Below are 19,291 nucleotides of genomic sequence, written 5' to 3' on the forward strand. Positions count from 1 at the left end.
ATATTATTTTGTTTTATACCTTTCCCCGTGTAGTAAAATTGATAAGGCAGTTTTATTCTTCGGGTCAGTACGATTACAGCGATACCTAATTTATATTCTTTTATGCTTTAGTGCTTTTACACAAAAACTATTTTGTTAAAAAAAGAATCACTATTATGAGAGCTATAACTTTATTTTTCTGCTGACGGACCTGTATGACGGCTTGTTTTTGCATGACAAGATGACGTTTTCAGCTGTACAATTTTTATGTAGATTGCTTTTTTTATCGCATTTTTTCCTTTTTTTTTACGGTGTTCACTGAAGGGGACAGCGGGACAGTTTTATAGGTCAGGTCTTTCCACAATGGGCGATATCAAATCTGTGTACTTTTTATTTTAAACATAAACATATTTAATGGATTCATATTTTTTCTTTTTTTATTCTTTATTTTGTGATTACTTTTAAAAAATATTTTTACATTTTATTAACTTTTCCACTCTTTTATATAGTCCCAGGATGGGACATCAACTGTATAATGACAGATCGCTGATCTAGTCGATCACAGCTCCATATCTATATGGCGGTTTGCAGGAACACAGCTCCTGCGGCACCTTATATATACGGCGAATGTCGGGAATGGGTTTAAAGATGCTGTCTATGATTGGACAATGAGCCAAGTTGCGCCCTTTCAAATACCTGTGCCTTCCTATACAGACAATTGGAGATATTCCTTCTAGTACAGACCATTTGCTATCCCCCCTGTAAGCTGAGAATCCAGGAGCTATAAGGTGCCGGGATTGACACCTAAATCCAGCAAAAGCCCCTTTGTGCTTACAATACTGGTATTTCCAGTTTCACCCTTTTGTTAACGAAATGTAACTTTAGTGCGTGATTGATTTCCCTTATTGGTGTCAATGATAAATTTTAATTTTTTTGTTCCTGGGTCCAAAGTGTATTTCCCTAACCCATTTTGCCTAAAACAAATAGAAAATAATTGTTGTTGCACAAAAACTTTGCTTTTGTGATCAGGACAATGAAATTTTGAAATTTGTCTGTTTTCGGGAAAAATTCTCGATTCATATTCAATACAGAGTAGTCTTCTAGAATATACTGTTAAACAGATAGAAAATTCTGCACAATTCTCTAGAAGTTTCTGGAAACTTTTAGAACTTTCTAGAATGTTCTTGGACGGTTCGATAGTAATCATACAAGTATAAAAGCATAGGTGACTCGAACCAACATTGCGGTTTATGTTATTGCTGAGTAAGAGAATAACGAATGGAAGTTAAAGAGCAATTCTTTGTTTTAGATGGCATCAAGAGGTTGTTTGTCCCAGCAGATGCACTTTGCTACATGATTGGACCATTTATAAAGACAAGAGGGAGAAAGTATTCCGTGAAAGCATGTCGCATGATGTGCGAGGCCTACAAGGCATATTTCTACATGCTTGTCGAGGATCAAGACAAGTCCTGTGCACCTCATTTCACATGTGAATATTGCAAGAAAACTCTTGAAGGCAAGGTGATCAATTGCTGCTCATTTAGATAGCAGTGCTTTATTTTGTAGAATTTCAATTATTTAGATCTAGTACAATTTAAGGAGTTGCAATTGACAACATTTTCACATATGTCAATGCACTACAGTAAAATATGTATTAAGTAATGTGTAAAATGTCATGCTTTTAAATTTATATAGTTAATTATATATGCTATGTTACAGGTTGGTACAGGGGAGAATAGAGAGCCATGAAGTTTGCTATCCCGCGAATTTGGCGTCCAACTGACCGACCATTCAAGCAACTGCTACTTCTGCATGGTGGATCCAGCCAAATGTTGCACAGGCAAGAATGCGCCTCAGATTGTTTATGCAGACATTCCTTCTTCCATTGCCCCAGTCCCACACTGCCCCAAAATGCCTGTTCCAACTCCCCCGAAGAGGGATCAGCCATCTTCAGGAAAAAGCTGCAAGTCAGACAGCGAGGAATTGTTGGAGATCAAGATTACGTTTTCACAGATGCAGTTGAGAAGAGGCCATACTTTCCTAGCCAGAAAGACGTCAAGGATCTGATCCAATGCTGAGCTTCTGACATCCAGGCTCAAGAAGTGGAACTTGTTGGATGAAAGCGTGCAAGTCACAGATCAGAGAAAGCGTCACTAAGCATTTTCCAACTTCTTCAGTCGGGAAGATGGGTTGTGATTCTGCAACAATGTGGCCGGTCTTTTTGCGGCGATAGGTATCACCTGTAACCCGAGTGAATGGTGCCTATTCATAGACAGTTCATCCCGGAGCCTCAAAGCTGTGCTGATTCTCAACGGAAACAACCCATCTCTCCCTACGGCTCACTCTGTGTATCTCAAAGAATGCCAGTCTCAAGATGTGGCAGAGTGCCTTGAATTATGACTATGGATGGGAGGTCATCGGAGACTTCAAAATGGTGTCATTCCTGATGGGCCTTCAAGGCGGTTTCACAAAATTTCCTTGTTTCCATTGCCTCTGGGACAGCAGAGACACTAAGGTGCACTATCACAGAAAGGACTGGCCACAGCTGATAGAACCTCTGAAGGTGCTGATGCCACCACTGCATATCAAGTTAGGCCTCATCAAGCAATTTATCACGGCTCTTGACAAGGAGTCAGCAGCTTTCAAGTACCTCCAAGATCTCTTTCCAAAGCTGTCCAAGGCAAAGGTCAAGGCTGGTATTTTCGTCGGACCGCAGATCAAGAAGATCATAGAATGTGCCGAGTTCGCCAAGCTGCTAAACAGGACTGAGAAAGCGGCTTGGAACAATTTCGTTGCAGTGGTTCATGGCTTCCTGGGTAATCACAAGGCTGAAAACTATGTGCAGTTGGTTCAGACTCTCATAAAGAATTATGCCATAATGGGATGCAGAATGTCTCTCAAAGTCCATATCCTTGACGCTCATCTTGACACGTTCAAGAAGAACATGGGAGCTTACTCAGAGGAGCAAGGCGAGCGCTTTCATCAAGATATATTGGACTTTGAATGTTACCAAGGACAGTATAATGAAAACATGATGGGGGACTACATTTGGGGGCTTCTTCGAGAAAGCGATTTGCAGTATACTCGGAAATCTAGAAAAGCTACTAATTTCTGAACCTTTTTGAGTGATTTTTGATTGTCTTTGTCTATTTACCATGCAAGTGTTGTTTTTTATCAGACCGCATGAACAAAATATAATAATTTCCTTATTTTGACACAATAAATGCAAAATGTTTCAGGCCTGTGGTCATAAAATCAAAGTTTGTGCTGAATGTATTTTTTTTATAGTCTTTAACCCCTTAATGACTGGAACTTTTTTCGATTTTTCGTTTTTCTTTTTCGCTCCCCTTCTTCCCAGAGCCATAACTTTTTATTTTACTGTCAATATGGCCATGTGAGGGCTTATTTTTTGCGGGACGAGTTATACTTTTGAAAGGCATTATTGGTTTTAGCATGTTGTGTACTCGAACATGGGAAAAAATTCCAAGTGCGGTGATATTGCAAGAAAAAGTGCAATCTCACTGTTTTTTTTTGGCCTTTTTGCTAGGTTCACTAAATGCTAAAACTGACCTGCTATTATGATTCTTCAGGTCATTTCGAGTTCATAGACACCAAAACACATCTAGGTTCTTTTTTTATCTAAGCGGTCGGGTTGTTTTTTAATGATACATCGGGCAATTCTGAACACGGCGATACCTAATGTGCATGTGTGATTTTTTTAAATTGTTGTATTTTGAATGGGGCAAAAGGGGGGGGGGATTTAAACTTTTATATTTTTTCTATTGTTTCGGTTTTTTTTTTTAATTTTGGCATGCTTCAATAGCCTCCATAGAAGGCTTGAAGCTGCCATAACTTGATCGGCTCTGCTACATATAGGTGATGAGCAGATCGCCTATATGTAGCAGAATTACAGCATTGCTATGAGTGCTGACCACAATTGACAGCGGCATTTAACTAGTTAATAAGCGCAGGTGGATCACAATTCCACCCGCACCTACAGCTGACATGTCCCAGCTTTGATGCATGCTCACCGCCGGAGCCCTCATCAAAGTGGGGAAACGGCCATTGGACGTACTATTACATCCAATGGCAGTAAGGGGTTATAAATAAGCAGTTGAAATATTACACTTGGAAGCCAGGAACAAAAATTGTATTTCCTTAACACTCTACATGGGTTTTTAGATGAAAAACCAAAACTACCATGTGATGTACACAGACCACAGAAGGAAATTGTGTGAATATGGATAAAGAAAATCTGTGGTCTGTGTACATCACATGGTAGTTTTGGTTCTTCATTTTGATACCGGATGGTCTGCCATCCAACTTTAAAGGTACACATTGCTAATTTATTATAGTTTTGATCTATATTATATTATATATTGCTGGTGTGCTCCTTTACGTCTTTTCTCATGGGTTTTTAGATGATGAAGATGATTCCCAGGAATAACATTTCCCACATTCTGAACATAAAAAATTAGTTTCTACCCTGTATGAGTTCTCTGATGTGCAACAAGTTTTGAACTCGAACTATAACATTTCCCACATTCTGAACATGAATATGGCTTCTCCCCTGTGTGAATTCTCCGATGTTTAAGAAGATCTGATTTGTAGTTAAAACATTTTCCGCATTCTGGACATGGATATGGCTTCTCCCCTGTGTGAATTCTCTGATGTTTAAGAAGATCTGATTTGTAGTTAAAACATTTTCCGCATTCTGGACATAAATGTGGCTTCACCCCTGTGTGATTTCTCTGATGTACATACAAATGTGATTTCTGGTTAAAACACTTCCCACATTCTGAACATGAATATGGCTTCTCCCCTGTGTGAATTCTCTGATGTTTAAGAAGATCTGATTTGTAGTTAAAACATTTTCCGCATTCTGGACATGGATATGGCTTCTCCCCTGTGTGAATTCTCTGATGTTTAAGAAGATCTGATTTGTAGTTAAAACATTTTCCGCATTCTGGACATAAATGTGGCTTCACCCCTGTGTGATTTCTCTGATGTACATACAAATGTGATTTCTGGTTAAAACACTTCCCACATTCTGAACATGAAAATAGCTTCTCTCCTGTGTGAATTCGCTGATGCATAAGGAAATGTGCTTTCTGATTGAAACATTTCCCACATTCTGGACATGAATATGGCTTCTCTCCTGTGTGGGTTCTTTGATGTTTAAGAAGATCTGATCTCTGGATAAAACATTTCTCACATTCTGGACATGGATATGGCTTCTCCCCTGTGTGAATTCTCTGATGTTTAAGAAGATCTGATTTGTAGTTAAAACATTTTCCGCATTCTGGACATAAATGTGGCTTCACCCCTGTGTGATTTCTCTGATGTACATACAAATGTGATTTCTGGTTAAAACACTTCCCACATTCTGAACATGAAAATAGCTTCTCTCCTGTGTGAATTCGCTGATGCATAAGGAAATGTGCTTTCTGATTGAAACATTTCCCACATTCTGGACATGAATATGGCTTCTCTCCTGTGTGGGTTCCTTGATGTTTAAGAAGATCTGATCTCTGGATAAAACATTTCTCACATTCTGGACATGGATATGGCTTCTCCCCTGTGTGAATTCTCTGATGTTTAAGAAGATCTGATTTGTAGTTAAAACATTTTCCGCATTCTGGACATAAATGTGGCTTCACCCCTGTGTGATTTCTCTGATGTACATACAAATGTGATTTCTGGTTAAAACACTTCCCACATTCTGAACATGAAAATAGCTTCTCTCCTGTGTGAATTCGCTGATGCAAAAGGAAATGTGCTTTCTGATTGAAACATTTCCCACATTCTGGACATGAATATGGCTTCTCTCCTGTGTGGGTTCTTTGATGTTTAAGAAGATCTGATCTCTGGATAAAACATTTCTCACATTCTGGACATGGATATGGCTTTTCCCCTGTGTGACTTCGCTGATGCATAAGGAAATGTGATTTCTGGTTGAAGCATTTTTCACATTCTGAACATGAATATGGTTTCTCTCCTGTGTGAATTCTGTAATGTGTAAGCAATTTTGATTTATGGTTAAAACATTTCCCACATTCTGAACATGCATATGGCTTCTCCCCTATGTGACTTTTGTAATGTGTAAGCAATTTTGACTTATGGCTAAAACATTTCCCACATTCTGAACATGATAATGGCTTCTCCCCTGTGTGACTTCGCTGATGCATAAGGAAATTTGATCTCTGGTTGAAATATTTCCCACACTCTGGACATGAATATGGCTTCTCACCTGTGTGAATTCTGTAATGTGTTATCAAATTTGACTTATGGTTAAAACATTTGCCACATTCTGAACATGAAAATGGCTTTTCTCCTGTGTGAATTCTCTCATGTGTAAGCAAGTTAGATTTATGTTTAAAATATTTCCCACATTCTGAACAGGTAAATGGTTTCTTCTCTGTGGGAATTATTTGATGTTCAACATCACTTTTGCTGCTTTCATTTTCCTTAACAGTCTGTGATGAATCCAAATAGGTGACTGATTGAAAAGGCTCCGATGATAAATTTTTGCTCTGAAGGGCTGGAGGTATAGCTGGAATAATGGCGTGCTTTTCATAGGTATCTGGTTTGACACCACAGTCACCTGCCAAGAATAAAACTGATTTTATTATTTCTCATTATCAATGCCTTACATTTTATATCATTTCTATATAAATAATTCTATACAATTCAATGTATAATGAAACTATGACCTAAGACAGTGGTGAGCCACCTGTTCACAGATCCCATGGTACTGAACCTCTAAAGTACAATCGACAAACATAATACACAAACGCACAAAAGTTTGAAGCAATAAAGGGAGGATTAAAAATAAGCTTTATTACATTACAATCTATAGCAACAGATAAAAATATACACCATAAAAACATGTAAGATTCTTAAAGGGGTATTCCCATCTCTGATCAACTTTCCCAATATGTAGTAGGTGTAATAATATTAGGAAATATGTAGTATAGTTCTTCTAACTCGCTATATTGATCACCCCATATGCAGAGCAATGCATTAGCTTAGGTATTCGTAGTTACTACCACTCAGTGATTCTTAGTTGCTTGTGTGGCGCCCTTGAGGGTTCAGCCGCCACAGAGGTACTGCACCTCCTGATGAGGTGTAGTATCCCACTCAACAGGTAAGATGGAAACACCTGACCAGACTCCAGCACAGACACCTTAGAACAGCAGAGCACTCTTTATTCCAGCTGTTTTAGTTCATGAAGGGTGCTGGGTGGTGGGAGGAGCTTAGAAACACTAGAGGGGAAAGCTGACAGGAAGTTAGGTCAGTTCCCCACAGGGGGAAGCAGAGAGAGGACCTCTCTGCAGTCAGAATCCCCATAAAGGGGGAGAAAGACAGTTTCCCCACTAGGGGAAGGAGGGAAAAGGATGTGTTTGCAGCAGCCTCCTGTGAGCTGGAGCTACTAGCAAGGAAAGAGGAAGAAAGATAAGTTGTTCAGAAGGAAGATAGATAAGAATGGAATGTGAGACGGAGAGAGACTGGGGATTAGGGCTAGTGCAGAGACCTTTCCTAAGTTCAATGCGCCAAGGCCGGCACCGGTATCCGAGGCTGTGTGTGATACTAATGATCCTACAGCAGAAACCGGAGGAATAGAAGTTGTGACCACTTTATTCCCATCTAAGACTCGAAGACACAGCAGCACCGTGTGTGAACCGGGACATGATTGTATGGAGTCCCCGAAGCAGGTTACAGCTACCTGTCATACGAGTAGAGTTATAAGTAACATCAAGAAGGAGGAACTTGCGTGTAATTCATAACTACAGGTACTTCAGATTAGCGCTAGTAAGGAGACGTTCAGAAAAGGCACACAGAAGTGAGTGCTGGAAGGGTGTATTCCATCTGCCTGGGAGTTGGCCGAGTCCCTAACCTGGAGGCTACGGCACTGAAGCAAGCACCTGTCTGTGCCAGAAACATGAGTAAAAGCATTGGAACTGCACTCAGCTGTGTCATTGCCTTCTTCCTTCGCCAACCTACTCAGCACTGCTACATCCCTATGCCTAACACTACATCATCTACCTTAACACCTACTACTGCCCTGTGACTACAGCTCTGCCTGTGGAGAGCTATTCCATCTTTGCTGCATCACACCATCTGTCCCAGAGGACCTGCACTGCAGTGTCAGCTTAATACCTTCATTGCCAAGTACCACAGGTGGCGTCATGAACTATAGACTTTATTCAACTTAATTCAACCTATTTTACATGGACACCCAGGGCCACGGACCAGGTCACCACCAACGTGACACTTCCCCTTTAAGACACCGGCCCAGTACCGAGTGATCTCCCCACACCACCTGCCCTAGGGGTGCTCCACTTGTCATAACTATGGATACCTAAGCTACTGCAATGCCCTGGACATGGGGTAAGCAACATAGAGAATAAGGAAAACTATACCACATTTCTAATTTGAGGCATTTGCTATTATTATTATTATTATTACTACTACACCTACTATATTTAGGGATAGGATCTTGGAAATGAGAGTACCCCCTTAAGGCCTTCTTTACACATCAGTGTGTCCGGTACGTGAGATGACAGTTTTCATACGCACCGGAGACACTTAAATACGTAGACCCATCCAAGTGAATGGATCTGTGCATAATGTCAGTGTGTTTCCACGGACTGTGTGTCTGTGGGCAAGGCAGAACATGACTTTTTACTTAGCAGCAGAACGGGCCACAAAATATATCGCACACTAATGACACATGGATGACATCCGTGTGTTATCAGTGTGACACGTAGCAGCGCCTGGGAATCAGCGGTACTGTTGGTGCTGATCCCCGGCTCCGGGTGTTGAAAACAGCTCACATCATTGCACCCTGCTCTGCCTGTGATCAGCACAAGCAGGGGACAATATTGAGAGTTGAATTCAGCCCCCACTGTCTACACAGAGTAAAAGTAAGTATAAAAAAAAAAAAAATCACATTATACTCACCTTAACACCTAATCAGGTGTAGCCATTGTCCCCTGTAAAGAAACAAAAATTAAAAAATAACAATATTCCTTACCTGTCCAAAGTTGAAAGAATCCAAAGTGTCCACGCTGGTAATCCATCTGTGCGACATTTGCTTATCAGCATAAGTGGAGACCTGAGGCGACCACTCACGTTGAAAAGCTGGGTAGAATGACTCTTTCACATCCTGATCTCACTGAGGTCATCACAGTTCATGGGCCCTCTCTTGCTCCAGGTAGTCATTTTCCCTGCTCTTGAGCAGGAGCGGTTGCCTCAAAACCCTTCATCAAAGTCCATCGCACCCAAAAGCACTACAAATATTGGCTGGTGACTAGTTCATCCAACCTTTATCGACCCCAATGCCTCAAGATGTTTGGACCATCATTGTAAATACGCCCCTGTACTTTGTGTCACTCCCACCACATTATAGATTGTAAGCTCTTATGGGCAGGGTCATCAATACCTTTGCATTGTAATATCGTTAACTTTGTTATGACTGTTGTATATGAACTGTTGAATTTTAAAGTGCTGCGGAATATGTTGGCGCTATATAAATGAAGATTATTTTTATGAGCAAATGTCGCACAGATGGATTACTGCGTTGATAACCCAATTCCTTCAACTTTGGACAGGTGAGAGATATTGTTGTTTTTTATTTTTGGTTGCTTATAGGGGACAATGGCTTCAGGGGATTAGGTGTTAAGGGTTTGTACCCATTACCGTGAAAAAAAAGTTCCAATTTCAGTCTAGAAAAGTAGGACTAATGTCATGAATGTGCCATGCGATTTGCATGTGAGTACAATGTGATTTTTCACACCTAGTACAATAATAATAATAATAATCTTTATTTATCTAGCGCCAACATATTCCGCAGCGCTTTACTGTTTAACAGTTTCAAAACACAAGTCATAAGTAACAACGTTAAGAATACAATAATTAAAGCAAAATAAGCCGCCCCTGCTCGTGAGAGCTTACAATCTACAATGAGGTGGGGGAGATACAAAGTACAGGTGTGTATTTACAATGGTGTATTTACAATGATGGTCCAGCCATCTTGAGGGAGTGAGGGATGGATGGAGATAGTGAATGGGCTACACATGCACACTGTTTGTAATCTACATTGAATAGATATAAAGCTGTCAGTCACACATATAATTAGTACAGTGTGTGCAGCTTACTGTACATGTATTTAATTAATGATTTTTTTTTTGAAAAAAAAAATTGTATGGGCTTAATTTTCATAACCAGCAGAGATAAAACAGATGGCTGTAGGCTGATATTTACAGCCTGGGATGGGGGGGGGGTAATACCCATGGAGCTTCCCAGGCTATTAATATCAGCTCTCAGTTGTATACTTAGGCTTTACTTTTATTATAATAGTGGACCCCCCCAAAAAAATGATGTAGAGTCACCCTATAATTAATAACCAGCAAAGGCTAGGCAGACAGCTGCAGACTGATAGTAATAGCCTGGGAGGGGGCCATGTATATTGGCCCCATTCTAGGCTAAGAACATCAGCTCTCAGCCACCCCAGAAAAGGCTCATCCACAGAATGCACCAATTCTGGCACTTAATCTCGCTCTTCTCAATTGCCCTGGTGAGGTGGCAAGTGGGTTGATGGTTGGGGAGGGTTGATGGCACCTTTGTATTGTCAGGTGACATCAAGCCCAGAGGTTAGTAATGGAGAGGTGCCTAAAAGATGTCCCCACTACTAACCCCATAGTCAAATTGTATATAAAAAAACACCTTTGTATTTGTAAAAAATACACTGAGAATAAAGTACTTTAATTGAAAGAATGATACAGACTCCTTTAACAAACCTAAATTAAACCATACTCACGTCATCACCCAGTCCACTGAAGCCAATGTCGCCCGTAACAGAATTTAAATAAACAGACTAGAAGGGATGGAGGGCACCACTAAACCATATCAATAAGCGTGTTCTCCGTGGGTATGCAATAAAGAGTTAAAAAACAAGAAAAGAGAAAGATCATGCCCACATATATGGGAACACCCAAGTTGTATAAAAGGATTGTGCTTTATTATCAAGTATTAAAATACACAAAATACAAAAACACAGCAACAAATAAAAACATTAAAAACAGAGATTATATTAATATAATACTGTATATTGTATTATATTAGTCATGCCTTAATATAGAAGTAACGACAACCCACACAGAATTCCCTCAAAGCATACAGTGAATACAGTGTGGCCCTGGACAAATACTTAGTCCAACATGAGAAAAATTATTATCCTATGCACCTGAAAGATATTCACAGTACCATATGGGCTGAAAAACCATGCAATGGTGCATAGGTGGAGTGACCCAAATATTGAGCACCTCACTGAAGCACTAGTTATTAGTTAACTTGAAGTAATGCAAACCACATGAGATATAAAGACAAGTGAAGGTTACCAAACCCATTCCTTAGCAGTTGCTAGTTTTTCCCTGAGGAAGCCACAGTCTGTGTGGCGATACGCGTGGGTGCCTATCCCACACTCTCTTCCCTCTTAGCGTTCATGGCTCTGTTTAGGATTCTAAGATTCCTACATGTCCTGGTCTGAGTCTCACTTTAAGGAATGGGTTTGATAACCTTCACGTGTCTTTATATCTGACAAAGGAGATACAATTCCGAAACGCGCATCGAGGCACGTTTGTTGGCACACCACGGTCATCTAATTGGCATCCAGGTATTTTGCTGCAGATCTGCACTATTTGCTCTTTTGCACATGTTAGCTTTTACTCAGGTCACCATTACTAGGCACGTTTTGCACTTTATTTTGTACACCTGATTGATTCCTATTACACATTGTTTGATTGTTTTGTTATACCTCTATATATTGCTGGCCAATTAACCTGGTGTTTTTATTGATGCCCTATTATTATGATCTATGAGGTACCACAATCTGGATAGATTTTAAACTTGGAATGAGAATATATATAATATATATATATACACACACACACACACATGCTATGAACCCGTTCTACGCCCGGGTGGCGGCATTTTTATTGGTATATGGTCTCGATCCTGGTATGCATGGTACCCTCACCCCCCAATCCTGGTATGCATGGTACCCTCACCCCCCAATCCTGGTATGCATGGTCCCCTCACTCCCCTATCCTGGTATGTATGGTCCCCTCACCCCCCTATCCTGGAATGCATGGTCCTCTCACCCCCCTATCCTGGAATGCATGGTCCTCTCACTCCCCTATCCTGGAATGCATGGTCCCCTCACCCCCAATACTGGTATGCATGGTCCCCTCACCCCCCTTTCCTGGTATGCATGGTCCCCTCACCCCCCTTTCCTGGTATGCATGGTCCTCTCACCCCCCCTATCCTGGAATGCATGGTCCCCTCACCCCCCTTTCCTGGTATGCATGGTCCCCTCACCCCCAATCCTGATATGAATGGTCCCCCTCAACCCTACTAAACTGCACACATTAAAAAAAACAAAAAAAAAAAACATTTATACTCGCCTTTCTTCGCTGTGTCCAGCGCTGTCCTGTTTAGGGCATGTTGTGGTGCCGGACTCGGCATCTGCGCAGTCCTCGCTTTCCGCCGCCATGTTCTTGAAGACACACTGCAGTGTGTCTTCAAGAAAACGGTGGCGGTAAGCGCGGACTGCGCGCCCACTCCAGACATCACCTGAAGACACAAGACATGCCGGCAACAGCAACACCGGATTCGGTAAGGTGTTGCGGAGATCGCGGTATGCGTTCAGTGCGTACGCATTACCGCGATCTCCTGGGGGGATGCGTCACTCTGGGTCCAGACTGAACAGGCACGTCGCGCTAGCGCAGTCCATAAAGGCTTCAGACAGAGTGACGCTCCCCCGGTTATATTATAGATATATATTTATATTTGATTGTGGTGCCTTATCGCTTGTATAATTGTGGTATATGTGCCTTTTTATTATACTAAACACAGTTTATTTTTGTGTTCATATTGTGCCATTTAATAAAGGCTAATTTTTGCTATGTTTGTATATATATATATATATATATATATATATATATATATATACACACACACACACACACACACACACACACACACATACATCAAAGAAACTGATCAGCACCTCCTAGTGTGAACACGTGCAAGCTGCAAAAACTGCACTATATAGACAAAAAAGAACACAGCAGCACATGCGCATGAATCTAGGCCATGTGAAAACACCGAAAAACATTAAAAACATTCAGTTTAGCAAAATTTTCCCAAAAATTTTTTACAATTTTTTTTTTTTTACGTACAGTAATAGATGATAAAAATGAAGCTTCTTAGTGCACAAATTGGCTAATTCATGCGTGCCTATCAATCACGGCAAGGTGACCTCCCTCTGATGGGTCCCAAGCCACTTCCGGGTCACCAGCCTACAACTTTGGACCAAACATGTCACTACTGGGCTCAGCCTACAATTTATGGTCTGGTAGAGCAGATTGCGGCACCTGCAAGGCCAAATGGGAGGGGTGCAAGATCAGACTGGAGGCAGCCAGCATCCAGTATTACTTAAATAAGCCAAAAAAACAGATCAGCACCTCCTCCTCATTTTTTCATCTATTACTGTAAGTAAAAAAAAAAAATTTGTAAAAAATTTTTTGGAAAATTTTGATAAATTGAATGTATTTAATGTTTTCCTGTTTTTTCACATGGCCTAGATTCATGCACACGTGCTGCTGTGTTCTTGTTTGTGTATATATATATATATATATATATAATTTTTTTTTATTATTTTATTTTTTTCATTTGTTCCTGCTGGCATTTTACTCCACCATTTCCAATGGTTTTCCTTTTTACTAATAAAATACATGTAGAGTAAGCTGCACACACACTGTACTAATTCTATATGTAACGGACATCTGTATATCTATCTATTCTATTCTGTTGGGTCACACTGTGATTTTACTGTATGCGGCAGATGAATTGTCGGCTTTTTCAAAGGACATGGGTGTGTAAAATTCAGACACCACCCGTATGGTCCAAGTGCCGTTTGATTTTTTCTCGCACCCATTGATTTGCATTGGCGAGTCTCGTCAGAGATACAAGGACAGTTGCAGCATGCTCATAGAATAACACTGATCAGAGTGCGGTCTGATGTTTTATCAGATTGCACTCGTCCATTTTCCTCACAGATGAGTATGAGCTCTTAATGTGATTTTTTATTTTATTCTTAATTTTACTCTATGTAGACAGCGGGGGCTGAATACAACTCTCAACATTGTCCCCTGCTCCCGCTGATTGCAGGCAGAGCAGAGGACAATGATGTGAGCTGTCTACAACACCTGGCACTGGGGATCAGCACAAACAGTACCGCTGATTCACAGGCGCCGGTACGTGTGATACTGGTGCGGCACATGGTTGCCACACGTATGAAACACAGACACACATCTCTGGGCCAGACAAAATTGTTGGCACTTTACCAAAATTTGCTTTGGGCCATGACTGTATCTATAATGACTGTCCAAAGCCGGTCCAGGCTGCACCTATGCAGTGTGGCCAAAGTCAGAAGATCGCATACAGTGTTAACAGAGGTGACCAGGAGGATGACAAGGATAGAGAAGGAAAGTGGCGCTGGAGATTGCAGTATGCGTAGGCGCTGACCGAATATTACATGAGCATATACCAGGATGGGGGGGGGAGCATATACCAGGATGGGGGGGAGCATATACCAGGATGGGGGGGAGCATATACCAGGATGGAGGGAGCATATGCCAGGATGGGGAGGAGCATATACCAGGATGGGGAGGAGCATATACCAGGATGGGGGGGAGCATATACCAGGATGGGGGGGGAGCATATACCAGGATGGGGGGGGGAGCATATACCAGGATGGGGGGGAGCATATACCAGGATGGGGGAGGAGCATATACCAGGATGGGGGGGAGCATATACCAGGATGGGGGAGGAGCATATACCAGGATGGAGTGAGCATATACCAGGATGCGGAGAGCATATATCAGGATGGGAGGGAGCATATACCAGGATGCGGAGAGCATATACCAGGCTGGAGGAGCATATACCAGGATGGGGGAGCATATACCAGGATGGGGGAGCATATACCAGGATGGGGGAGCAAATACCAGGCTGAAGAGTCATATACCAGGCTGGGGAGCATATACCAGATCTAGCTATTAAACCAGTTCTACGCCCGAATTGCGAGCATTTTTATTAGTACATTTTTGTGCTGTTAACCCCTTCAAGACCTTGCCCTTTTTCACTTTTGCATTTCTGATTGTCACTCCCCTTCTTCCCTGAGCCAGAACTTTATTTTTTATCCATATGGCCATGTTAGGCTGTTTTCACATTTGCGGATGTCAGAGCTGCGGAGGGCTGCGTAGTTCTTCCGTGAGGCTCCGCCCACTGTCGCACCTCCACCATTAAGCTCTGTCTACGTCCACATGCGGCCTGCTTACCTATCTTTAACATTGGGTATGCAGGCCATGCAGATGCCTCCGCATGCTTCGTTTTCACTTTGCGGCGACGTGTGTCGAACACAACATGTTGCATTTTGTTGCGGTCGATGCAGTGTCAAAACGACGCATGCGGACACATCCGCATACATTCTCATGGCCTGCGTACCCAATGTTAAAGATAGTAACACAGGCCGCATGCAGACGTAGGCGGAGCTGAACGGAGGAGGTGCGGCAGTGGGTGGAGCTTCACAGAGGAACTACGCATCCCTCCGCAGCTCTGACATCAGCAAATCTGAACCTAGCCTTACGGCGTGTTTTTTTTGCAAGACCTGTTGTAATTTTGAATGACACCATTGGTTTTACCATATTGTGTACTCGAAAATGGAAAAAAATTCTAAGTGCGGCAAAATTGCAAAAAAAAGTGCAATTCCACAATGGTTTTTTGGACTTTTTTTTACCATGTTCACCAAATGCTAAAACTGACCTGCCATTATGATTCTTCAGGTCATTATGAGTTCAAAGACACCAAACATGTCTAGGTTCTTTTTTATTTAAAAAATATTCAAAGTTTTTAAAAAAAAAAAGAAATTGCACCATTTTCGGAGATCTGTAGCGTCTCCATTTTCCGTGATCTTGGGTTGGGTGAGGGCTTATTGTTTCGTGCCAAGCTGACTTTTTTATTGATACTATGTTGGTGGGGGATACGATCTTTTAATCGCCTGTTATTGCATTGTAATGCAATGTTGTGGAGACCAAAAAACATAATTCTGGCATTTTGACTAGTGATGGGCGAGCACTAAAATGCTCAGGTGCTCGATGCACGGGTCGAGCAAATTGGAATACTTGGGTACTCGACCTGAGCAACGAGCCCAATGCAAGCGTATGGGAGACCTGATCATTTTCACAGTGATCCCCGGGTTTCATTTCAAGGTCTAAAACCGTCAGAATATGATGGAAACACTGCTCAAATGACACGGAGACATCATGGGGATCACCCCATGCAGAGCTATGTGGGGGTTTGCGCAGGGGCGTGTGTGTGTGTAGGCAGGCGTCGTCCGATGGGACTACAAGTCCCATTGGGCTATGCCTGCTACACTGACAGTGATTGACAGATTAGCCAATGATGGTACAGTAGTAGTCCCATCATACAGCTAATGTGTTGAATGTAAAACAAAAAAACCCAAAACACATACACACATATAATTCTGCTAATCCTCGAAGCCCTTGTTCACCTGAAAAAAAAATTAACATAATAAACCAACAATGTACTCCCTGTGTCCGACGTAATCCAATTAATACGATTGTCCCACAACGATCTCCTGTGGAGAGCTGTCACATGAGCTGATGCGACCGATCTCCAGAGGCTCCAGTGATACAATGACAGAGATAATCCTCCGCATTGTATGAGTGTGCCGCCGACAGGTCACCGGAGTTGACCTGTCACTTTGCGGCACCACAGCGGGAGAACAATCTCACGCTGTATTGCTGTAAAGCAAGAGGCTTTTCTCCGATGACACACTGCTGGAGGGTTATCTCCGGTCAGTGTGTCATCGGAGACCTATAGAGAGATATGGATGTGACAGCTCTATATGGGAGATCGTCGCTGGACAATCGTTATTAATGGGATTACGTTGGAAAGGGAGTATATTGTTGGTTTGTTTTTTTTATTTTTTTTTGCAGGTGATCGAGGGCTTCGAATGGATAGGCATGTAATAAAAATTATGAAAAAGAGTGTCATGTTTTATTTAATTAAAATACTTTATTCTTATGTGTGTTTTTTTAACTTTATTAATATAAAATTAATAATGGATAGGCGTCTTATTGACGCCTCTCCATTATTAACCGGGCTTAATGTCACCTTACAATAGCAAGGTGACATTAAACTCTGATTACCTCATATGACACCGCTACACAGCAGTGGGAAGAGAGGGGCTAAGTGCCAAAATTGGCGCATCTTAGAGATGCGCCATTTCTGGGGGGGGGCTGTGGGCTGGTATTTGTAGCCAGGGTGGGGCCAATATCCAGCTATCTGCGTAGCCTTTCTGGCTATAAAATATAGGGGGACCCTACGCTCATTTTTTTGGGGGGGTTCTACTATTTAAAGAGCCAGTACAGGCTATGCAGACAGCTGCGGGCTGATATTCATAGCCTGGGAAGGGGCCATGGGTATTACCCCCTTCCCAGGCTACAAATATTTGCCCAGGCCATCGGCTTTCCCCCTCTGGCGCAGAAAATTGAGAGAGCGCCCACGCCTTTTTTTTTTTTTCTTTTTTAAATATATATGGCTATATATCTATAAATATATCTATGGATATATCCATAGATATTTGTACAGATATATCCATAGATATATCTATAGATATATCCATAGATACATCCACAGATATATCTATGGCTATATGTTTATGGATATATCTATGGATATTGCCATTATCTGGCTGTGCGGATCTGTCGCTGTCCGATTTTTTGACGGACACAAAAAACGTTGCGCCGAGCAGGGGGGGCGCATGGTCTCTTATACCCCTGATGATTGGGTCTCTAAAGACCTTAAAAAAATGCTGGGTTGAGACCCGAGTTCCCGCTGAGTAATCCCGGAAATACTCGGTGCTCGCCGAGTACACCGAGTACCGTGATACTTGGGGAGCACCGTGTAGTGGCGAGCCTGCCCCTCATCACTAAATTTTGACTTTTTTTTTCTTGCTACCCTGTTTAGCAATCAGGTTAAATCCTTTTTTTTAATTGATCGGGCGATTCTGAATGCGGTGATACCAAATATGTGTATGTTTGTTTATAATTGTTTTATTTTGAATGGGGCAAAAGAGGGGAGATTTAAACTTTTATATTTTTTAATATTTAAAGAAAAAAATAAAAAAAATTAACTTTGGAATGCTTCAATAGTCTCCATGGGATCAGATCGCCTGTATGTAGCAGAATACCTCACTTGCTATGAGCGCCTCCAACCGGACGGCGCTCATAGCAAGCCGGCAGTGAAAACCATAGAGGTCTCCAGGATACCTCTGGTTGTCATGAGAACCCATTGGTGACCAGCGATCACGTGATGGGAGTCACCGATGGGCGGATTTCTGGCCTGATGGCCGGAAGCCCGTGTTAAATGCCGCTGTCAGAGTTTGACAGAGGCATTTAACAGGTTAAAAGATGCGGGTGAATTGCGATTACACCCGCAGCTGTTCAGGGCACATGTCACTACTGGAGCCCACATCAAAGGGGGAGACACAACATGCGTCGTACTAGTACGGTGCATGTTGCGAAGGGGATAAATGCAACCTGTCACCAGAAATAACATTGTTAACCTGCAGATATGCGGTCAATCTGCAAGTTGACAGTGTTATGCTGCCTGGTGCCCGCACGCAGCTGAATGCAGAGGGGAGAAAAACAGGATTTTTTGGCTACTCTCCAAAAAGTCTGTTTCTCGGAGCCTTCATTGGGGGACACAGGAAACCATAGGTGTATGCTGCTGCCACTAGGAGGCTGACACTATGCACAAAAAAGTTAGCTCCTCCTCTGCAGTGTATACCCCACCAACCTGCAAACTTAAACTGTAACAAGATAATACAGTAAACAGAGCTGTTTGGGAGGGTGCTGTGTCCCCCAATGAAGGCTCCGAAAAACAGATTTTACGGTGAGTAGCCAAAAAATCCTGTTTTCTCTATTGCTTCATTGGGGAACACAGGAAACCATGGGACGTCCCAAAGCAGTACCCAAGGGGAGGGAACAGCAGAAAACTCCATTCAGATCGGAGAACTCACCGCTGCTGCCTGCAAGGTCTTTCTACTTAAGCTGGCATTTGCTGAAGTGTAAGCATGGACCCTGAAATTTTGCGAACATGTGGATGGAGGACCAATTAACGCTCTGCAGAGCTGTAGGGCGGAGGTCCTATGAGCACCGCC

The 19,291-nt window shown here is 42.1% G+C and overlaps 1 protein-coding gene across 6 annotated transcripts in view; it reads right to left on the minus strand.

Moving 5' to 3' along the window:
• Window positions 1-507: 507 nt before the first annotated feature.
• Window positions 508-19,291, minus strand: part of LOC141094204 (uncharacterized) — a 228,984-nt gene continuing 210,200 nt past the window's right edge. For all 6 annotated transcript variants that reach the window (XM_073579984.1, XM_073579985.1, XM_073579983.1 and 3 more), the window contains one exon: window positions 508-6,583. In XM_073579984.1, the coding sequence (XP_073436085.1) occupies window positions 4,461-6,583 (2,123 nt within the window). In that variant the 3' untranslated portion in view covers window positions 508-4,460. The remainder of the gene's footprint in view (window positions 6,584-19,291) is intronic.

The sequence above is a fragment of the Dendrobates tinctorius genome, unplaced genomic scaffold (assembly GCF_039654945.1).
Source record: "Dendrobates tinctorius isolate UK_male_01 unplaced genomic scaffold, ASM3965494v1 ptg000063l, whole genome shotgun sequence".
Classification (NCBI taxonomy): Eukaryota; Metazoa; Chordata; class Amphibia; order Anura; family Dendrobatidae; genus Dendrobates; species Dendrobates tinctorius.